The sequence below is a fragment of the Henckelia pumila genome, unplaced genomic scaffold (genome assembly GCF_033568475.1).
Source record: "Henckelia pumila isolate YLH828 unplaced genomic scaffold, ASM3356847v2 CTG_461:::fragment_3, whole genome shotgun sequence".
Classification (NCBI taxonomy): Eukaryota; Viridiplantae; Streptophyta; class Magnoliopsida; order Lamiales; family Gesneriaceae; genus Henckelia; species Henckelia pumila.
The window spans coordinates 3,164,494-3,186,581 of record NW_027331831.1 but is presented as its reverse complement, the minus strand read 5'-3'; the positions used below and the strand labels follow the sequence as shown (position 1 = coordinate 3,186,581).

Here is a 22,088-nt window from a genome sequence, read left to right as displayed (position 1 = left end):
ATTTGCCGCATATTTGGTCTCTTTGGTACCATGTTTACTAATTTTAGCGATAAAAATTAATAAACAGGCTCGTATATTCAACAAGTGGCAAAATACTAATACTTAGTAATAATACAACCACATCCAAAGAAGTTTTAAGCAATTAATGGATATAAGTCCAGGTCACTCAAAGTTAGATCCACGCAGATCCAAATAAAAAATATCCGACAACATAAATCGTTCAAAAAAGACATGTTCCAATCTGTTGTATTCTTCTTCCAGGCGGGACCAATAATATTCTAGGAATCTATACCATCCTGAAGCCACAAGAAATTCGAACTTCAATTCAGAATTAAACCAAAATTCGACAAGAAAAAGAACGCAAGGACTTATAAGCAGCAGCAGTCAGGCCTGGTGAACTTCAAATCTTTCCACTTGAAAAGCAGTGTACAACCAGGGACGACTGAATGTTGGAAGGGATTTTTTATTCGATTATTTAGAGTTACAAAATTGTATTCACCTGTTTTGGGGAAGCAGACCTGGACCTAGACCTGGACCTGGACCTGGACCTTGACCTTGACCTTGACCTTGACCTTGACCTTGACCTTGACCTTGACCTTGACCTGGATCTGGACCTGAGTCCGCACAAATAAGCAAAGTCACGGAGATGCTGATTTTAAAATGAGTGGATGAACGTAATAAAATGTTGACTAGACGCTTAGAATTGAAGCCATTACCTAGAAGGTTTAGCAGGAGATGCAGATGGTGATTTGGAAGCAGATCGGTCCGACGATTTGCTGCCCAATGAAAGGATTCATTTGATAATTTACTATTCGGTTCGATCAAAATACAAATAATTCAGGATATTGCGCATAACTTTACCTTCTTTTCCTCTTCGGACTTCGGCCTCTACTGCGACTCCTACTTCGGCTTCTTAATGGACTGCCCTTGTGTTCCTTAACCTAAGCCCAATAGTGTGAGCACACATACATTATAAAAGAAGATCACACTGAAAGACTACTAATACTCAAAATTACTGCCATCTATTAACAAAAATTCTAGGAAACTAAAGCGGCAAATAAGGGGTGGAATTTATTGATAATTTTCAAAAGCACACTAAGTATCGCAACAAGAGTGAGAACTATAAGTTGCATCGGAGCTTTTGAAGGTATAATGATATATGAATAAAAACTAAGTTGAAAGGGAAAAGGAGTGGAAAATACCCGGATATAAGTTCTGGTCCAAGGATTTTTGAACTCCGTATCATCAAGTTTCCTTATCTGATTTATTACAAAGAGTGTCAGGACCGGATCACATCAAATATAAAACACATGAGGAAGCCAACTTACAGCATATTTCATGTCCTCGTAATTGGTATAATCAACGAGGCCATAGGCTCCTGCATTCGAACACAAATTTCAGAAACTACAGAACCACTGTTTCTGTTTAGATATTATAAGCACAACTCGATACGAGCTATCAGCACTGACAACTGAGGTGAATATTTAAAAACTTCAAAATTTATGTGGGTACATAAAGATATGTAAAAACACGAAACCAAAACCAGAAACAAAACGAAGTAAACAATCATAGATGTAATGCCTTCACTGTCACGATAAACTTCTGCAAAAGAAACATCCCCAGCTTTTCGCATATGATCCTGAAAATTTTGCAGAAAAGATAAATTTGGGGTCCGCTGGAAAGGCATGAACTGTTTGAAAATAAAATATCCCACAGACCTTCAAATCTTGCCAAGAAGCAGAAGAAGGAAGCCCACGAACAACAACTATTTGCCCAAACAACCGCATGTAAGAAAATCAAATCACGTAATTTGAAGAGAGTAAAGTCATGAAGCCACATAATAATACAAGGTAAATTGGAAAGTACCACGATATTCTGAATGGCGAGAAATGCCATGGCGCCCACCATCCGACGTCCGGCCATGACCACCACCATCCGACGTCCGGCCATGACCACCGCCATCCGACGTCCGGCCATGACCACCACGGCGCTCATTAGATGATGAGGGTCCTCTACCACCATGTGCAAGCTCAACCTTAATTGAGTAGCAGAAGATGTCAAGAAAGAATAGAAAAGGGAGAAGTGCCACCAATAAATTGAGGGAAATAAGAAGACTTGAATATAAAGCAAACCTCATGCTTATTTTAATTTAATAAACTCACCCTCAGTCGACAACCATCAAAGTTATAGCCATCTCTACCCCTAATAGCATCTTCGGCATCCCGGGCATTCTCAAACTAAATATAGATTCAGATTTCAGACCACTGGTTATTTTCTTAGCTTAAGAAGTGCATGATACGTTTGTCTTATGAATTTCTTCAGGCATCTATAAGGAAACATAGTTGAAAAATACCTCCACAAAGCAATAACATGGAGGGCGTGGAGGAATCTTCAGTTCAATATCCAATATGCGACCAAACTGCACAAGAAAAAGGTTACTTATTATGCAAGACAATTTTGGAAATCAACAGTTCAATGGGAGTTGTTTAAATGCTTGACATAGAACTTACATAAGTTGTAAATTTTAGAAAAATCACGAGTGCTTTATCAGATGATAGACTAACATACGACATCTCCGAAAAAAATTCACCAAAAATATAATGACAACCACACTACAAAGCCACGAGTATCTTTGCCAGCCTAAAATTTCGCCCAAAAAATGTCAAATATTCAACTCAAACCTTGTAAAATAGGTCTTCAACTTCAGATTCTCTTATATCGGCCGGAAGATTTCCAACGTAAACTAAGCGAGAGAAACGACCACTCATTTTCAGACCCTAAAGTGCTGCAAAAAGAAAATATTTCAGAAATTGGGAACCAATTTGGAAAATAAAAAATGTCTGCTTATGATAAATGAACTCTATGTGACACGGTCTGGATGATCTGACAAGAAGAATTCAAAACAAAATAATACTTATGAAGCAAACCAAGAGAGCAATCCTTGAGGTGAGCAGTGCTCCACAAGCTCCATTGCTCATGTGCTCCAAGATGGTCCCAAGCTACTATTTATTTGAACTAAAATATTGATTCCCATCCTCTCTAAAATTTTTGCAGGTGAATAGCTCTTCAGAGAACAAGCAAGAACTTCCAAATATATATAAATCACAAAAACTCCACCCAGAATTCTCTAACTCCCATTCTACATCCCTATGTATCATTGCAAAGCTCATATTGGTCCAAGCTCTTGATATCTATCATAAACAAAGCATTCGTCACAAGATGAGGTAATATTACCATATACTTCAGTGACCTTAATTAGATTTCTTTTAACCATGAGGGATACAATGATTCCGTAAAACATGCAAAAAGGGGCTTAATATTGATGGCCTTTTCAGTATGACATATTACACTGAAAATTTGAATCAACTAAGCGTGCTAGTTCAATTTTATCAAAGGTAAATGGCTAAAGACTACTAGAGAAACGTAGAACAGAATGCACATCAGTTAGTTAAATCATAAATGACAACTACAGTAACTGAATCACGATACTTTGCACCTCATTATTTGCAAGGAAACAGTTGCAACAAAGCAAAAAGGTGCATGAAGAAAATTCAACCAACTCAGGCCACATGGATGGACCTCACAAGAAACAAAAAGTGCTAAAATGCTACCACGGAAGGACCCAGTAAAACTACCACAGCTTTTGTAGACCACTCTCGCAGCAATGCAAGAGTCAAGAGATATTCTTAAATACAATGTGCCCCCCAAAAAACGAAAACAACACAATAAGGGCACCTGGAAGGTTAGACAGAGGACAGTCACATGTCACAAATCAATGTTCTTCGCTTTATGGCATAGGACAGTGGCTCAAGAACACAATTTGCAAAAGATTATTAAAGACAAAAATAATTAACATATAGTCCCAGAAAGAAGCCAAAAATTCATTCTACCATGCACAATGTATTTCACGTCGACTAACTTTGGAGTTCAAGTATGATCGGAATCAATGTATACAACATCAAACTTATTTTAATCTTCTGAATTAGTCCATACAGAAATTTCTCAACTTCACCGAGTCCTCTCCCAAGAGAAGCTTACAGAGCAAAATGCCTGTATATGCCATTTAATGGCGTTGTTTATACAAATCTGCTCTTTTTACGAGTTCAAGTGCCAGTCAGACTAATCCTTGGAACATAGAGAAAATCGTGAGAGAAAGTTTAGGAATTGAAACTGACAAGTGTTGACCTAGCTCCACTGAAAATGGAGAGAACCTCCAGTTCAAAACAAAAACCAAAAATAATAATAATAATAATACAACTGAAATTCATTTAAATCAAGCATATAAAGAATCACTCAATAAAACCACTTACTAGCAAAATAATACAACTGAACGACATACCAAGAAGATAACTAGATCAGCACAGAAGTAATCTCGAAATTCAACCCTCTGCAAGCAGTGAATACAATGGATCCCCTTCGAAGTGCAAATACAAATATATATTTTCCAAACAATTGAAATTTCTCGAAATTAATTACACGACGACGAAAAATTTAGGAGTTTCAAGATAGATTCAGCTCCATTCGTACCTCTCCGTTGTGGTTGGAAACTTCGCTTCGGCTATCGTGCTAATGGCCAAGTTTAGGGCTTTGCTCAGTTGGGGGAAATGAGGAGCAAACTCAACTTTTATCTCATTTTTAATTTAACTTAGGGTAGTCAGGTCTCTCAAATTACGAATTTCTCCCCAAATCTTTTGCAATTTTATTTAATGGTCCCAACATTTTTTTTTAAATCCATAGATAAAATTCATTAATCAATCCCAAAAAAAAATATCATTAAGCATAAGGTTGTACAGTACAAATAATATGTCAAAGTAGTGTTACGATGAAAATCTACGAGTTGTATTTCAAATTCATCACGGTTGTCAATATAATCAATTTCATAAACTTATCGAAATAATCAAAATAATTTTATAAACATATAACATATTTAAGTATATACGTATAGATTATTTAAATTTTTAGTTCATATCATCTCATTAGTATTATCAAAATTTTATAATAGATATAACGTTTATAAATTTTAAGCTGTCCGATTATTTAAAGTAAAGTTGAATGGATATAAGATAAATATATTTACAATATATCTCAATCTTCACGTGAATGATGGTAAAGTATTTTCATTTTGAGAATTTATATTGTTGATACGAAATTCGTAGTCTCATTAACATACATTATAATGCTAATATCCATATGAATATTAACTTTTATCTATTTATTATAATGGTTTGGAAATTTTAAATCATGTTTAAAAATAGTAAAAAAATTTATTTGAACAAAATTAAAGTTGATCGTCCAAATCAACTTGATCCGAACAAAAATTAAAGTTGATCATCCAAACCGAACGGATCCGAAATCAACCAAACCTAGGTTTGGTTTGATTTGGTTTTTAAAGATTAGTGATTTGTTTCGGATGTCATTTTGCAAAAATTGATAATATAATTAGTTTGATTCGAGTTTTTACCATAAACCGAATTGATCTGATTTTGGGATATGTCGATGCTATCGTATTCGGGGATCCCATCTCACATGTGTCAGTGGTTCATTGGCTCATGCGGGGTTAAATCGAAAAATGTGCACGAGCGATACGCCGATACCCCACAATATTTCAGCAGGGCTACACGAAGATCGAACCCGCAACATGGAATTGGAGTGGTGAAGAAGACTGAGATATCTCTAGCTTTGTTTTTGTTGTCTTTAATCTTAATCTAACAAGAGCACGATTTTACTAAGCTTTGTTGTCTTTAATCATCCAACAACACGTGAAGCCATGTAAGCTTGTTCAAGGAACCAAAAAAGAAAGATAGTCCACACCCTTCACAGCTTTCAGCATTCTCGAGAAAAAAAAAAAAAAAAAAAAAAAAAAAAGCACGTTCTTTCATGCATCCGAATGGCACACAAACTCCCCGACACATCCAACACAATTTTTCTCCATGCCAAATTTAGCAGAAGTAAACAACATGCCATTAGTTAAAAAAGAATACTACTTGACAGAACTTTGTTTTATTCTGTCCCCTTCTCTGCTGAAAGAGGGTTAAAAACATCGGAGCAGAGCAAAGATTTCCATTCTGAGAGGTCATATGTACGTATAACTCAGCAAATAACGCAAGCCGTTGCATCAGATGGGAAAAAATGGTGGGAATTCATGGTTCAGTACAGTGAAAAAGGCTTTCAGAACTCCTCCGAAAGATAATGGCAAGAGGAGCAGCAGCAGAAGGGAAGAAAACGAGGTATTGGAAGAAGATGATGATAAGGTATATATATATATATCTTCTAAACTCAAAATAACATCGACTTTGGCATGTAACCCACCTCAGAAAAAATGTGATGAATATTTTCTTTATAAGAATCTAATATGAGCATATCTATGTTTTTTTATGGATTTCCAGAAGAGGGGAAAGAGGAGGTGGATTTTTCTGAAACCAATTTGTCAAGAAACTACTATACAACATGAAGTTTCAGAATTTACAAGTTCTCCGATTCAAAATGGCGAAAACTCGGTCAAAAAACAAGCATTTGAGAGGTGCGTACGCGACCAAAGGCGTGCAATTGCTGTGGCTATGGCGACCACAGCTGCTGCTGAGGCTGCGGTGGCAACAGCACAAGCCGCCGTAGAGATTATTAGGCTCACAAAACCGACTTTTTGCTTGGCTGATGATAAAGAACGAAGTGCTGCTGCTCTTGTGATTCAAACAGCCTTCAGACGTTATCTGGTAATTTACTTGTTTTAATATGTTCATAGGTACTTTAGTAAGGCCCACCTTTAACCGATGTAAGCAGATCTAGCCAGTACAATCTTAATTGTTACAGAAAAAATGAACTTATCTGATGTTGAATGTTGCCTTTGTGTACGCAGGCAAGGAGAGCCCTCTTTGCATTGAAGGGAATTGTTAAGCTGCAAGCTCTAGTGAGGGGACACAACATCCGGAAACGAGCAAAGATGACTCTACGATGTATCGAATCTCTGGTCCGAGTACAAACGCGAGTATGTGAAGAACGCAGGAGGTTATCATTTGAAGGAACAAGTCCAGGCTCCATGTTCTACCTGGCCCAGAGTGCCCATGCATTTGTAAGTATTCAAACCATAGCGCCTCAAAAGCTACAGCTATTCGAATTCTTGCATATAATAACTGTAGCCTCTGGAAATCTTGAACAATGTAGTCTACAAATGATTCGCGCGAGCATCCATGGACACAGGAGGAAATCCAGGCTCTGATTAGGCGAGGTAAAAAGTGCTCACTCAAACAGGTAAAGAACCTTGCTTTGCCTCTGCTAATGCATTTCTGCAGTGCATCCAAATGTGATTCCACATCTTTTTTGTTAGCTCTATCGATCTCATCATCACTGCCTCGCAGATATTAAAGTTGGATGATGAACGATTCTTCTTCTCCGAAGGAGAATCTGCATCTTCAAGCAAGAAAATAGCATATCAAAGAGATCCAATACTCGAGAATATTGTTGAAATCGACACTTCTTACAAGTACAACTCCTCACAACATCAACATAAGAAACAAAGTATCAGATCATCTCATATCCCCCCAGCCCGAGAACACCAAAATTTCTTACCTCATAGTCCATCCTCGCCAAAATATATACAAGTTCAGTTGACCAGCCCTCGTTGTCAAGGAGAGGAGAAGAATTATCGATCTTCTGAAAAGCCAGCTTTGTGTTCTAACAGCGCCCACAGAATAATAAGTACCGAAGACTCAGGCCTCCCTCCTCGACCAAACTTTATGGCCGCCACAGCGTCGGCCATGGCTCGAGTGAGATCCCACAGCGTGCCAAAGCTGAGGTATTTGAGCCCGAATAGGGAGCAAACTCTTTCGGTAAAGAAAAGACTGTCTTTTATGGAAGGAGACGACGTAGATGGTAACACGAATTCCCCGAAGTATAGGAGCATTCATGGCAATCAATTTGGCCTCGAGAGGATATCTAATATGTCATCCTGATGAACGGGACCAATAAGGATAATATTGTTCCACCATGGGATACCAATTTATCGTTAAATCAAGTGAAAACTGTGCATGCTTTCATATTACCAACTCCGATCCCTTTCCTATTCTCAATCTTACAGTCTATCTTTTTCTACTTTTCAATATGTAATCTGAAGGTTTTCTTTTCACGCACGGTTGTTCTATTTGCATCAGTTTGAAGCATGCACCGGCTAAAAGAAAAGGAAAAACTTGAAATTATAGCTCTTTTTTACGAGTTTTCATTAATACGTTTTTGCCATCAGAGGAAACACAAAGTTCCACTCAGCACATCAAGCAAATGGATCAAACTCTGCAATGCAAATGAAAAACAAAAAAAAAAGAGTTCCAAAATGACACCAATCAATGAGTAAATAACTTCATAAAGAACCACCACCAAAAATATAGAAACCGGTTTCAAGAACTGAGGGAAAAACAGAGCATTTTCTTAGATTCTTATGACTCTAACTGAACCACTGGAATGCATATTCCAAGGAAGGCGCGGCACCTGCCGGGCTATTGCAAACACTGTTTTCCGAGTGTGAGAACAATGTCCGATGAAGAACCCCTGACGGGGATGAAACTGTAGTAGCTGTGGTGTGAACAGAATCATAGGGAGAAGCTGGATTTGAGCCCTCGACCCCAATCGCTAATGGCTGCAAAGCTTCTCCAAGTGGCCCTCCTCGAGAAAACGGTAACCATCTTGTGTCTGTGACATAATCATCAGAATCTTTAAGACCTTCAATATCAAACTTGCTACTCTCTCCATCCAACACATTTCCAGAAGCCACAGCCATGGACAAATTGAGTGAAGGGGACAAATTCCCCTGCAGCGACACGGGGCAGGATGTGGCATTGTCATTTTTACTGCTTTCGTGATTATCCATTGACCAAGCATTGATGACTCCAGTCTGTGGCATGAAATTAGAGCAAGGGAATGGATTTGAAGTCTCGACACGAGCTTGATGAAAAATGGGATTGGAACTACGAGTGGAGGAGAATTCATTAGCCAAAAAATCCAGATTCGCTTTCTTCATCAAGTGTTGCCAATTATTCTCAGGCGACGCGAATTCCATCAAACCAGCATTCCTTTAATGTACATGTAAAACCAATGAATATAAAGACAAATACACATGCAAACAAAGGGCGAGCCTCAATCTCATGTGTGATCTGAATCATTTGATAAAATGCAAGTTTTATCATCATATATACCAACTATTTACCAATTGCCAAATGATCAACAAACCTGTCAGATTCTGTAGGATTGATCAATAGATGGGGTTCATTTTGAGCAGAAATCTGGTTGGATGCAGTGCTGTAGGCTTCAAGTGTGGGAAGAGGGCCTTGTTCAAGGCGTGTTTTCTTGCGAATTTCGCTATTGTTTCGAGCTTCCACAGGCTTTCTTGAACGCAAACGACCCTTGTGCAGGTGACGCTCACAGTACTTCTGCAACGGCGCCACGTCTTTTGAACACCTCCATTTCTTGCCATCTGTTCGCTTACACCTCCCTGGCTCCGGATCTCTATTCTTGAAACATCTGGCATTACATATTTCTCCACCACTCACTGCCGTAAAAGTTTATGGAACGGTTTAAATTGAAGAAAACCCAAATCAAGTCAGACATAAAAAGAGGAGGAAAATTTTTTTTTACAGTTAATGGGAAGGTTTGGAGCCGGAGCAGGAAAATTTAGTGAAAGCGGATAGACAAGATCATGAGGCAGAGGCAGAGAGGCCGTCAAGTATTTAAAGATCATAGCTTGTCTCTCGAGCTCTATCCATTGAGCAGATGTAAAAGCCAGTCCCACACTTGAAGCTATTACTCCTGCATCAACAGTTGATAATTGATGAAAAATAATTCTTTCCAGGAATAAAACAAGAAGATAAACTGTAATGTTATTTCACCTGAAGAATTGGATGCGGTCGTGGAATTCAAAGAAGGAAAAATGTCAAATGTCTGCAAATCAGTCCATTTATAACCTCCTGCAGAGCCACCAACACCACCGTCGCCGCAGCGAGTGCCGCCGCCATCGTCATTAGCACCCCCAAGTGGGCAGTTCAGATTTTCTAGATTAAAACGACCCATCTTGCAAATCTTGGGAGGGAACGCTTCAATACTCTACAAATTCGTCAAACAAGTATCATCGCTGTTAGGTGCTGATTCTTGTCCGTTTCGTACGAAACAACATTCTCTAAACAGGAAAGAACAATCTTTTCTTCTATATCATTTTTTTTATAAAAAAAAAACCAAAAAGAAATGAATCAAACGAGGAAAGAGCAAAAAATAAGCCTCACTCACCTTCTTAGTTCTTGGTGACAAGATACAAACTTCGATTTTTACACCCTAGCGCAGAAAAAACAGAATATCCATCCACAAAATCCTATTCAGAAAAATAACAACACACACAACAACCAAAAAAGAAACAAGAAACAAGAAATAAAGAATCCACCTTGAATAAAGTTCTCAATACTCTGCTGGGATTTCAAGTTGCAAATGTTACGATTGAAAAGTTGCTGATCTATTGTATTGTGCGTGTGTCAAAAAGCACTGGGAAAAAAGGGTTGAATTAGTGGGGTTTGACCTTGGAATTTAGTAATTGTTTTACCGCCATTCTCGCCCTCTGGTGTGCCTCCATGCTTCCAACATTCGCACCGCATCGGGGACAAGACACGACATTGCAATGCAATATAAAATAGATATTATATTAATTAATTAATAATAAATAAATAAATAATAAAAAAAAAAGCATTCTCTCTCTAGTAATTGCCTTATCCATAGTCTTTTTATATGGGCAGATAAAAGCATGCGACCTTTCTGCTTTTTCTTTATATATTCGGGATAAAATTATTTTTAAAAAATAATAATTGTTTCAAAATAAATTTTGGCTAATTTATTTTATTTTTAGAAATAATTTTCCGCATACCAAAAATAAAAACAGGTGTACATATGAATTATGATTATATATTTAGTAATTTTATTTTACTTTTTGATATTCGACTACAATATGCTCGTTATAGTTATAATTATAATTTAAATGGTTTTTGTGTTATTTTTCTTTCACAGCAGGCCTATAAAAAATAATTTTGGTAATATAACAGATTTTTATTAGATTAATTTCAGAATTAAAATTTGATATATAATCACTAAAACTAGTGCATGCATATTATCTAAAATTATCTATATTATTACTATATTCACTAAAACGAGTGCATGCATATTATCTATATTATTAATAAAGAAAAAAAATCACAATATAGCTAATTTTGGTGAAATATTTTTCAATATTTCGAAAATTGCTCTTAATTTGCCTTTTTTACACTTAATAACTTATCTTTTTGTGCAAATCATCTTTCAGCTTGTCTTTGTCACGATCGATCCATAACCCAAATAATAATTCAAAATAGAAAATTTTCCACCAAATATCATAATCGATTATATTATTTTATAGTTCTTTTTTTTAAAATCATTATTTTATAGTTATTGTAAAATTATATTTTATGAGCATACAATAGGGGTGCAAACGAGTCGAGACGAGTCGAGTATCATACTACTCGAGCTCGAGTTCGATCGAGTAATTAATTTCATACTCGAACTCGACTCGTGTATATTTCGAGTTACTCGAGCTCGAGCTGGAAAAATAAATATTTATATTTAAATAAATAAATAAATATGAATGAATGAATAAATAAATAAATAATATATATAATATTATATGCATTATATTATATTGTATTATATATATTATCGAGTAGCTCGTGAAGCTACTCGAACACACATATTTGCTACTCGAACTTAGTCAAATTTTGACCGAGCTAAGCATACATGTCTATACCACGTTAGTATGTATAATAGTTGAAAATTAATTAAAGTTTTTATAGTAAATAATGTTGAATTCAGCACTGCTATCAACTCAAGATTAAATAGTTTGGTCTTCCAAAAGAGTCTGCTCTCTCTTCAATCTCGTTTTACATTACCATTAGCACATTTTTTTACCACATTAATGGAATATTATTCTATTTTTTAACTGATTTAAGTACACGATAATGATTCATGTGTATTTTTATTAGGGTTACATACACTTTATTAAAGGCATTGAATGTGATGTGGACAAGTCATAGGAAGGAGTGATTAAAAAAATATTTAAAAAAGGTGGGGGTTAGTTTTTGAGGTCAAACTTGGAACCCCAACCACATCAAAATTTTACAAATTAAAATGTTTTGACATGATGTGATGGATCAGTTGGGAATTTTTCTTGTTTGCAAGCATATATTATATATATCTCCTCACCTTCACATGTAAATCCAACAAAACATGTAAATCCAACAAAATTAAAATACAAGAGTACGAGAGAGAGTGTTTGTAATCATTAAAAAAATGATTATTAAATTTTAGTTTAAAAAAATCACTTTAAATTATATGTTAGGTTATATTTAACTTAATTGAAATTCAAAAGTAAGTCATATGGTGATTATATTCTGCAAAAGTGATTCTAATAAAAAATTTAGTTATAAAATCATATAATCACTTATTTATCAAACACTACCCAACTTTGATTTTTAGATTTTTACTTTTGTTTTCAAACACTACCAACTTTTGATTTTTGTTCACTTTTTTACAATCTATAAATTTAATCACATCATGTACAAAAACATAATATATTGCAAACACTCCTTATATAGACTTTGTTAGCTTCCTTTTTTATGAATTGAATTCGGATATTTTTATTTTTAAAATTAAAATTGATCATCTAAGTTATTGATAAATAGACTAAATTTAATATATATAAAATCGAGAGAAAAAATTGGGTCATCCGATTTAATTATAACATGTGGCTCCTTGGTGTATGATGTTTCTACGTACAATACCAATGTTAGGTTCTTGCCAAGAAGGGTGTGATATTTTGCGAGCTAGTATCAGTTGATGCGAAATATTAATTCGTATCCATTTAGATTATGGTTTCGTCTATATTGGCAAATTCCAATTTGGATTCTTGATATATATTGGAAGTATTTTTATTAAAAATAATAATAACTGGGTATTATTTTAACTGCTACCGATCTAGAAAGTTTGTTTCTTCATTGTTACTTCATTGATTGCAAAATAGCTTTATCATCCTGCACGGAAATTTGAAGCCAAACACCATCTTCAGAATTCTCTTAGGTCCAAAATCATTAGATCACATGGGGTTTTTTAAGGACTCGCTCCTTATTTCGTGTAGGATTTAGATGAGCCAAATCGAACAATATCAAGCTCGCGAGATCGACTCGATTTAATATATATAAAAGCTCGAGCTCAGTTCGAGCTTTTTTTATGAGACTCGTTTAATATATATATGTATGTATATATATATGTGTGTGTATGCGTGCATGTGTGTATATATATGTATGTGATATCCCATGAGTGGACTCATCACGTGTTTGAGCCCAATGAAGACTCGTAACCAAAGACTAAGGTCCGAGTCTCATTCTAAGGGGTAGGGTAGACCCATGAGAGAAGTGTTGAAGAAGGTGTATGTTGGCTCCCAAGGGGTGAGGGAGAGCCCTATCAAGTTGGACCCTAGTCATGGGGTCTCTAAAGTAAGTCAAAAGTTTATGACAATGTAGATTGGAGATGTGAAATTATGTGTGGAGAGGGTAGAAGAAGGAAGGGGAGGAGAGGCTCGCCTAGGGTGGACGAACCGTAGGGTGGACGAGCACTAGGGTGGTAAACTTGGTTTTGTGTCTTGGTTGTCTTTGGAGGGCGAGCTCTAAAGGAGATGCGCGTGAAGCCGTGAACTACACACTTGTGGTCCCCTACAAAGTGTTGTGGTCCCCTACTTTGCCTTTTATAAATACGGGTTTACTCTCTGCATTTGCAATTAATTCACTTTCATTTTGAGGGGCACCTAAGCTCCTCTTTGTTTATCAATTCATTAATAGTTTGTTTATCACATCTAAAGAGTTTAAGTCGAGTTTGGTTCGTTAAACAATCCCTTTTCCGAGCTCGTCGAGCATACAAATAAGATCAAGTTTAATTTTATTTTAAAAAAAAATCGATCAAGACATAATATTTGAGCTCGAGTATACAATATAATGAATCTTTATATAAATTAAACCTAACTCAAATTAAAAAGAGCATATCATTTTCATAAATAACTAAAACGACAAGCCTAGTAACAAAAAATTATAAACTCATCACATTATTGAACATCCCAAAATACATCCAACTTCCCAAATAAAAATAACACCACTATAAAATCTATTACTAAATATCTCACAATACAACTACGAACGAGCCACCTAAATGAGTCGAACTCGAGGGAGCAAGCTTACTAGCCCAATATCATGTACCTCAATTCGGTTTAGGGGTGATCACGGTGCGGTTTTGCAGCTTTTTCGAAGAAATTCAAACTGAATTGTCACTTGCGGTTCGGTTATACTTTATTTTTTTAATTGTGGTGTTGCATGTAAAATCGATTTCGCGGTTTTGGGCGATTTTAAGCGGTGGCGGTCGGTTCGCGGTTTTTTTATGATAAATAAAATGAAAAAAATAGAACTATTCAAAATATTTAGAATAATGAATGAAAACTATAATAAACAAAATAAAACTATATAAAATAACAATCAAGCGACAAAATAACAAGAGAAAAAGAGGAAAAAAATTGAAGGAGAGTTGAGAGAGTGGAGGTGACAAAAGTAGGAAATCTATTTTGTATATAATGTTCATTATTAAATACAACCCTAGCTAAATAAAATTGTACATGATGGTGCGGTTTTGACTAAATATTATAACCGCACCGTGGGGGCGGGGCGGTTTTTTTTTTTTTTAACCGTGGTTATTTTAAAAAATGAGATACAACGGTGCGGTGCGGTGTAGTGCGGTCGGTTCGGGCGGTTTTTGAAAATTTTGATCAGCCCTAGTTCGACTCGATAAAATTGTCAAAGTCGAAATCAATCTCGGGTTCAACTCGATATACTCGAACGAACTTTTTTAACGAACTGAGCTCCGAATAGCTGACGAAATCGATTCGTTTTCGTTCATAATTTCATGCATTCAGTAAATCATATATATGACTTATGAGATGTATCTCGCTCACGTCCGTATAGCTTAGAATTTTCGGGCTCTTTTTTGCGAAACATTTCGAAATCCCAAGCCCGGAAGAGAGAATGGGCCAGTCTTGGCCGATTGGGATTTTGAACAAATACCTTGAATTTATCCTTTGTTCTGTATCTCAATGAAACTTTAATTTGATGTTATTATTTTTAACTGTATGAAATATGCTACCGCATGCATGAATTTTTCTTTAGTCTGTTGCTTATGAGTACGGTCTCGTGGTTTAATTTTGTGAGACTCGCGAGACCGTCTCACAAAATTTTTTAACCGTTGTCTAATTAATATGTGGGCCCCTGTCCTATGATAATTTTTAAAAATTTTAGATAGGGGCGTTCATCGGTCGGTTCGGTTTTAATTTGTTTAATTTCGGTTCGATTTTTCAATTTTCGGTTTATAAAAAATGTAATCCGAAGTTAAACCGTTCTACTTCGGTTCGGTTTTTATACTATAATGGACCGGTTTATACGGTTCGATTTGGTCAGTTTGATCATTAATAATATATAACACAATAAAGTTATAGTCATATAGTGAAGAAACAAAAAATAACAATCAATACAAGTACAAACATCAAACCACATTCTTATAATATTTTCAAAAAAATAACACAAATTTTGATACAATTATTCCGATTTTGATACAATTATTAAAATTAATAATATAAATACACTGTCAAATATAATATGTTTTTTTACATAATTTCTTAATAAAATCTTTAAAAATAAAGTATAAATAACTTACAAAAACAACAATCAACTAAAAATTACATTAAAAAAAATTAACTAATCAACTGTAAATTACATAAACAACAATAATGATTAAATAAACAACAATCAACAAAAAATTATTCAAAATAATTATTCATTCACTAAATATCATCTCATAACATATATAATATAAATAAAATTATTAATTTAATTCAATTTTGGTTTTTTCGGTCGGTTCGGTTTTGACATATATAATCTAAAATCGAACCAAATAAACTTCGGTTTTAATATTTATATTCGAATTACAAAATACGGTTTTCGGTTCGGTTTGGTCTATGATTTTTCCGGTTTGAATTTTTTATTTTTTTGATTTTATCCAAAATATGAACACCCCTAATTTTAGATGTAGATTTGAATGTGAATCACATTATGAACATTGACAAAAACTCATATGAGACGGTCTCAAAAGTTATTTTTTGAGACGAGTCTCTTAAATGAGTTATCCATTAAAAAGTATTACATTTTATGCCAAAAGTATTACTTATTATTTTAAATATGAGTAGGGTTGATCCGTCTCACGGATGAGACCATCTCACAAGAGTGTTACTCACAAACATTGTGTATTGGAAGGAAAAATCATTATATATATTGTATGCTGGACAGGTTTGGAATTACTCTTCGTCGAGGGATTAGAGCGAGACGATATACAATAATTATGTTATTAAATTTGAACTCCTTACAATAACTACTTTTGATCTCAAATTACAAAATAATACATATTTATTTAACATAAATATCATAAAATTCTATTTTAGTAAATGTATATCTCACCCACAAGTATAACTACCATATATTATCAATTTTCCCAAAAAATGTAAAACTCTTAAGATATTTTTATCTATATTTTTTGAATTTTAAAGTAATTATTATATTACTTGTGAGTTTTTTTTTTTTAATTGGGAGAGGGGATTGTCATAATTGAATAACGAACTCGAGACTTCATCCTATACTTGAGACTTCGATGCCGGATACATTACTTGTAAGTTGTAACATGAAAATTATTTTTAAAAAATAATAAATTTTATCAAATTATGATTATGTGTTTATGTTTAGAATATATATGTCAAACAATTATGCTTATTGGGGTGCAGACACGTTGACTGATTGGGGTATAGATATGGGCACATATCCATTACATGTGCGTGGTTAATGCGGGGTTTTTGTCCACCACTCCAATTTCAATAATTTATGTCTAACTTCAGTTAGTTATTTTTGTCAGTTTGCAAGATTCGGCCTTCCATTTTCCAAATCCGAACCCAAAACAAAAAAAAAAAAGGAAAAAAAAATCCGGAGGAAGCTAAATATCTGGGCATGACCATTTCACTCGTGAGTTCGGGGTCTGGCCCGTGCCTATCTGAATCGAGACGAGTTTGAGGTCATTTGGTTGATTAGTCGCCGCAAGCACGTGATGCGGATGTCCGATTAAAAAAATTAAGGATTGGGACGGGCACGGGCATGGGGAGGAAGACATCCCCACCCGGGTCCAATCCTATTATCATTTTATTATAGGGTACACAACAGAAGATTAATTTTTTTTTTCTTATATAAAAAAAGTGGAACTTTAGCTTTTTATTCATCACAACAAAATTTGGAGCCAAGAATCGATGAAATCATTTACATGCCTAACATATACATGTCGCACAAATGACCAAATGGTCCATGTCACCTCAAAGAGATTTAGCTAATCAAATCTGCCCCTTTCTTTCAAGGAAACATGTAATCAAAGAACGGGCCAGAAACTCACGGCCGAGCCACCGATCAGCCGTCGACACGCAGACCGGAGAACGGGTCATCTAGGGAGCAACTCAGGCCAGAATAAAAACAGAAAAAAAATGTTGCAGACAAATATCTCTCAATGACTCAGACCAACCAAATAAACCATAAAGATTGCATTCCCCACTGATTCCTTCAAAACCAATATCCGCCACCAGCTTCCCCCTGCCGAGTCCCACGTCTCGTATTCCGAACAAATGGCCAAGGCCCCACCCCCATTTGCCACACACTTGCACATCCTTTGCTGGGCCAGAAACCAAATGCAAATATCACACAATAAACAAATGAAATTCTGATTTACTTTTTGCATATTTGACTCTTCAATTCCCAGCCCCATTCAAACTTGTATTGACAAGTGCAGAAGCATTTGGATACCCCACTCCCCACTGTACGCCAATAAATAGGAATAATGCCAAAACTAACTCTATGTGACAGTTATAGGCAGCCATCGTGGTCGACCAGCTAGGCAATTCATTCTCTCCCAAAAGATCTTTCAGCTGAAACGAAATCCAAATTATCTGTGCCCATTTTTTTTTGTACATTCTGATTGTCGATTCTTGCCCCATGAAAGGACCAACTTTCTTGAGCATGCAATGCGTTAGTAGTCGAGAGATATGGGTCAGGTCCGCCCCTCGAAAGGATAAAGGATGTGATCAAAACTACACCGGGGAGGCGAAGGGGTGCGTGCATCTGGCAGCATAGGTTCTCAATCCATGAGAGACCTTGTGTTCAATGGGGAACCGGTAACCCGTAATTATGAAAAGATCGGATTTTTCCATCCCAACCTGCTGTAACAAGGACTAGACCCCATGCATGAGAAGTGGATGAAGTGCTTTGGCAACAAGACTTGAGAAGTTTGTACTGAGATTTACACATTGAAGATGTCATATCTCGGGGATGGGACACCGGTAGCTTTTCCTCGGGCCAAGTCGTGGATCCCCTCGGGTTGGAATCTAGGAAAAATTCTTGGCCACCGGAAGAGAAATAAGCGGATAGTGAAAAGGGTAATGAGTTTTTAGAATTCTGATCATATTTTCTTGATCTTAACTCATTTTCTGAGTTCCCTATTTTCAAGCCAGGCCAGGGTATGACAACTGAGGCGTCGGAGGAGAAACACTCGAATGATCTAATGGATTTTGGTTGTGACAAAGAATTTGAAACCGGATCGGTGTAGTTCCACATATAAACATTTGAATCCTCAGAAGCTGAGACAATGTGTTTCCCATCCGATGTAAACGAAGCAGAAATCTGATTCCCTCCATTTCGAATACCTGGTTACAGAGAAACTGAGTTTATTTTTGAGATATGGATCAAAGAAGAACACATAAGAACAATCAAAACACACCTTTGTACTTCCTGATCACATCCATACCATCAATGACTCTAACCTGTGAATTTGCACAAGTTACCAACACTTTGCTCGGGTCATGCGCCAAAAACTGCATCCACAGAACAACAAAATTAGAATGAATGTAAGTCGAAAATTTCTCAACGGGTAAATAATAAATATTCTGCTGAATGCATCGACAATAACCTGGAAGCCAGTTACCCTTTTGCAGGGTGACTTCTTCTTGCTGGCGAAGAACATCTGAGCTTCAAACTGCAAGCGATTGTCTGATACATTTAACACAAATTCATATAAAAAAAATGGTGATTTCGCGACCAAATCACCCTGCTTCCCATAGCAATACAAACACAAACAAGAAAAGAGAGAATTGAAACCAGAATTGTAAAAAAGAGAAACATTTCTTGAATTCATTCTAGAGCACCTGATATGTTGAAAAACTGACAGGTTCCTGTAACAGAGCCGATTACACCGCCCTGCAAACCAAACACAGAAATGCTTAGTTGATGCACCCTACGATAAATGCAAAGTAGTACTAATATACCAAGGGCAGGACCGCAAACAGCGTCCCTCGCCTACCTTCTTCCTAAAATTTTCCATGCATTTCTTTGCACATTATTTACAAAAGAGAAAACTATATTCGCACCCTCTATTCTGCCAAGGAACATACCTGTCCGTCGGGGCGATAAGAAATGGCGGTTATTATCTCCTTAGTTTCAGTCCAATCAACAACTTGACAGCCATTTATTGTCCAAATCCTAACTTTCCCATCGATCGAACCACTGATGAAGTAATCATCGTTCACAGGGTTAAACTGAATGCACGTCACTGCATAGTGTTCAAGTTGTTTTTGGCAAAATAAATCAGTTCAAAACTAGATTCAAATTCTTGCGATTCCCTAAACCAAGTATTTAGCAGCACGTACCGTAATTGTTATGAGAGAAGACCTTGAGGCAATGATCGACTCCAACTCGCCATAACCGAACAGTTTTGTCAACTGATGCTGAGAGGAGACACTGCAAGTTGAAAAAAGATGTTACTTGAATGCAATTAGTATCAAATATGTCACAATAAATTTGCTCAATTTAAACACATATGCATACATCATTCTTTGACCAAGAAAGATCCAAGATATCCCCTTTGTGTCCTTGGAACAAATGCAAGGGCTTCTCAAGAATCCGAAAAACCTTCGGAGGGAAGACGACACAAGCTGAATCCTGTGTTTTCTTCAAACGCTTGGATGCATTAGCATTATCTTTTTGCAGAGGTCCTAATTCAGATTCATTATTTACCAAGAAGTACACACAAGACGGGTCTGCATCCGGAATATCGATTAAATCTGATCTATCATCTTCCACGACTAGCCAGACTCGCACAAACTTGTCTTCTCCAGCACTGGCCAGGTACTTCCCACTGTGACTAAATTTCATAGCTAAAATTGGACCCTCATGGGCTGCTATGTCTTGTCCTGTGAAAAGGGCTGAGAGTTTCTTCATCCTTCTCCGAGAATATCGAACCTTGACTCTCTGAATCCTAGTTTCGTTATTTGATCGCACATTATCATCACTTACAGCGCTACACGCCATACAAGAAATGGACCGCAATCTATTCAACAACCTGTCTTTCAACTTATCCGTTGTTGTTTGTGCACTGCCATTAGCAAACAGCTTTGGAGACTGTTGCAACTCGTTTTTCTCATCTTCCACTAATCCAATTACATTGCGTACACTCTCGCTACCATTGTCACTTATACAATCTACTAAATCCACCTCCATAGACGAATCAAGATCATTGTAAGACCAAATGGAAGCCGAAGAAAACCGGTTTTCGGTACTCGGTGGTGTTTTCTTGACAGCTCCACCATCCTCCATGATTCTACCAATATTTTCTTTACAGAAATCGTCTCCTTCTAATCCATCTGAGTTCAATCCCATCCACCTAATGAATTTCCTACGGCGTTCCGTCACACTCTGGGGACTATTAATCCACACATCATATTCCCAATTCTTAAAACTATGGCAATCATCAAGGCTACCTGATGCCGCCAATGAAACCTGCTCCATGGCGTCAAAAGACTCAGATTCTTCCGCATGACGGCTCGAGCAGTCCATGTTCCTCGAGTTCAACCCATGAATCAGCTGAAATCAAGCTAAAGATTCAATCTTTTAGGCGTGGGAACTCGACGTGCTTCTACCCTTCCAGTACCAAACCTTGAATAGCAAAGAAAACACGATAAATGGCGAGAAAATAACAGAGTTCGGGGGAAAAAATTCAACTATCAGCGCTTTTACAACTGTTTAAGGAAATAAAAATACCAATCCTGGATGAATGTAAAAACAACTTTTGCTTATAAAAGCAGTAGATCCAAAATGGATCGCAGTCCTCACCCATTAAACCTGCAGGTCTCCCACATGAGTTCCCAGTTACCTTCCCACAATCAAAAAAAGGAAAAAAAAGATGGCTTTTTTCTTACCCGTACACATACATTATTCCTAGAAAACAAAACCCATTTTCCTTCATTAAAAATCCAAGCAAAAAATATATATAAAAGAGAGAAACTACCGTCAAGTCAAAATTTTCATGGATTTTCAAACTCAGGATTGATCACATTTCAATAATAAATCACATAAAAAAGAAAATACTCTAGGCAAAAAGCCAAATTCACCTTCATGTACATATAAAAAGGGGATTAAAAAAATCTCCGAGTGTAAGATTTCCTCACATGGGCGTGATCAGTTTTGTGCCATTATAGCACAGAGATCGAGGGGCTAGGCTTGGGGGGCTCTATAAAGAAGAAGCTAAGAGAAGAGTGAACACTGAAAAATTGGAACAGAAAGGGAATGGTCATAAATGGAAAGTAGATGCTGATATAGCCATATTCTTGAAAATATCATGCTCTGTTTTTCACTCACAAGTTATTATACATGTAGTGAAATCGGGCGACAGATTTCCAAGGAAATTGTAATTTAACTCAAAACATGAAACTCATAATTTCACCATAATTAGCATTCATGGATTTTATAGCAATGTCACATCGGGTAAAACACTTGATCTTGTGTTTCCCGATTAATTATTGTTAATAATAGGCAAAGACCCTACATTATTGAATATAGAATTTTGTGTTCTTGCTTTGATAATAATCTTTTTTC

The 22,088-nt window shown here is 36.3% G+C and overlaps 4 protein-coding genes across 16 annotated transcripts; 1 reads left to right on the top strand and 3 right to left on the bottom strand.

Moving 5' to 3' along the window:
* Nucleotides 1-74: 74 nt before the first annotated feature.
* Nucleotides 75-4,627, bottom strand: LOC140872371 (serine/arginine-rich splicing factor SR34A-like). 9 transcript variants are annotated; one of them, XM_073275195.1, is made up of 14 exons: nt 4,528-4,627; nt 2,682-2,785; nt 2,354-2,419; nt 2,163-2,237; nt 1,867-2,035; nt 1,719-1,765; nt 1,582-1,639; nt 1,329-1,378; nt 1,203-1,259; nt 862-941; nt 717-776; nt 567-614; nt 500-536; nt 75-296 (listed from the first exon to the last, which is right to left on the bottom strand). In XM_073275195.1, the coding sequence occupies exons 2-14, from the start codon at nt 2,766-2,768 to the stop codon at nt 279-281; spliced, it is 852 nt and encodes a 283-aa protein (XP_073131296.1). In that variant the 5' UTR covers nt 2,769-2,785; nt 4,528-4,627; the 3' UTR covers nt 75-278. The 9 variants fall into 9 exon arrangements, with proteins under 9 accessions (XP_073131296.1, XP_073131299.1, XP_073131293.1 ...); XM_073275198.1 differs by adding an exon at nt 2,915-3,191 and having other exon boundaries at nt 500-614; nt 4,528-4,602; XM_073275192.1 differs by adding an exon at nt 2,928-3,191 and having other exon boundaries at nt 500-614; nt 4,528-4,602.
* Nucleotides 4,628-6,119: 1,492 nt separating this feature from the next.
* Nucleotides 6,120-8,107, top strand: LOC140872373 (protein IQ-DOMAIN 17-like). The gene is made up of 5 exons (XM_073275200.1): nt 6,120-6,251; nt 6,387-6,710; nt 6,854-7,066; nt 7,159-7,245; nt 7,353-8,107. The coding sequence occupies exons 1-5, from the start codon at nt 6,120-6,122 to the stop codon at nt 7,944-7,946; spliced, it is 1,350 nt and encodes a 449-aa protein (XP_073131301.1). The 3' UTR covers nt 7,947-8,107.
* A 179-nt stretch (nt 8,108-8,286) lies between these two features.
* Nucleotides 8,287-10,609, bottom strand: LOC140872257 (growth-regulating factor 7-like). Of its 3 annotated transcripts, XM_073275074.1 has the most exons (6): nt 10,415-10,609; nt 10,264-10,308; nt 9,870-10,083; nt 9,619-9,789; nt 9,214-9,532; nt 8,287-9,056 (listed from the first exon to the last, which is right to left on the bottom strand). In XM_073275074.1, the coding sequence occupies exons 3-6, from the start codon at nt 10,048-10,050 to the stop codon at nt 8,432-8,434; spliced, it is 1,296 nt and encodes a 431-aa protein (XP_073131175.1). In that variant the 5' UTR covers nt 10,051-10,083; nt 10,264-10,308; nt 10,415-10,609; the 3' UTR covers nt 8,287-8,431. The 3 variants fall into 3 exon arrangements, with proteins under 3 accessions (XP_073131175.1, XP_073131174.1, XP_073131173.1); XM_073275073.1 differs by lacking the exon at nt 10,264-10,308; XM_073275072.1 differs by lacking the exon at nt 10,264-10,308 and having other exon boundaries at nt 10,547-10,603.
* A 6,792-nt stretch (nt 10,610-17,401) lies between these two features.
* On the bottom strand, nt 17,402-21,799 carry LOC140871706 (uncharacterized). 3 transcript variants are annotated; one of them, XM_073274359.1, is made up of 8 exons: nt 21,605-21,799; nt 20,043-21,149; nt 19,865-19,955; nt 19,610-19,767; nt 19,364-19,415; nt 19,129-19,208; nt 18,940-19,033; nt 17,402-18,865 (listed from the first exon to the last, which is right to left on the bottom strand). In XM_073274359.1, the coding sequence occupies exons 2-8, from the start codon at nt 21,048-21,050 to the stop codon at nt 18,324-18,326; spliced, it is 2,025 nt and encodes a 674-aa protein (XP_073130460.1). In that variant the 5' UTR covers nt 21,051-21,149; nt 21,605-21,799; the 3' UTR covers nt 17,402-18,323. The 3 variants fall into 3 exon arrangements, with proteins under 3 accessions (XP_073130460.1, XP_073130462.1, XP_073130461.1); XM_073274361.1 differs by having other exon boundaries at nt 21,502-21,634; XM_073274360.1 differs by lacking the exon at nt 21,605-21,799 and adding an exon at nt 21,327-21,458.
* Nucleotides 21,800-22,088: the final 289 nt, after the last annotated feature.

Excerpts from the sequence above, each read along its gene's own strand:
- LOC140872371 (XM_073275197.1), bottom strand. The coding sequence starts at position 2,768 with ATGAGTGGTCGTTTCTCTCGCTTAGTTTACGTTGGAAATCTTCCGGCC. Across the intron at positions 1,766-1,866 it reads TCGCCATTCAGAATATCGTG|TTGTTGTTCGTGGGCTTCCT; the intron begins GTACTTTCCAAT and ends TTGGGCAAATAG. Across the intron at positions 777-861 it reads AGTCCGAAGAGGAAAAGAAG|CAAATCGTCGGACCGATCTG; the intron begins GTAAAGTTATGC and ends TTCATTGGGCAG.
- LOC140872373 (XM_073275200.1), top strand. The coding sequence starts at position 6,120 with ATGGGAAAAAATGGTGGGAATTCATGGTTCAGTACAGTGAAAAAGGCT. Across the intron at positions 6,252-6,386 it reads TGGAAGAAGATGATGATAAG|AAGAGGGGAAAGAGGAGGTG; the intron begins GTATATATATAT and ends ATGGATTTCCAG. Across the intron at positions 7,246-7,352 it reads AAAAGTGCTCACTCAAACAG|ATATTAAAGTTGGATGATGA; the intron begins GTAAAGAACCTT and ends ACTGCCTCGCAG.
- LOC140872257 (XM_073275072.1), bottom strand. The coding sequence starts at position 10,600 with ATGGAGGCACACCAGAGGGCGAGAATGGCGGTAAAACAATTACTAAAT. Across the intron at positions 10,084-10,546 it reads AACAATTACTAAATTCCAAG|AGTATTGAAGCGTTCCCTCC; the intron begins GTCAAACCCCAC and ends ACGAATTTGTAG. Across the intron at positions 9,790-9,869 it reads GACCGCATCCAATTCTTCAG|GAGTAATAGCTTCAAGTGTG; the intron begins GTGAAATAACAT and ends CTGTTGATGCAG.
- LOC140871706 (XM_073274359.1), bottom strand. The coding sequence starts at position 21,050 with ATGGACTGCTCGAGCCGTCATGCGGAAGAATCTGAGTCTTTTGACGCC. Across the intron at positions 19,209-19,363 it reads TCAGTTTTTCAACATATCAG|ACAATCGCTTGCAGTTTGAA; the intron begins GTGCTCTAGAAT and ends TAAATGTATCAG. Across the intron at positions 18,866-18,939 it reads TGTGATCAGGAAGTACAAAG|GTATTCGAAATGGAGGGAAT; the intron begins GTGTGTTTTGAT and ends CTCTGTAACCAG.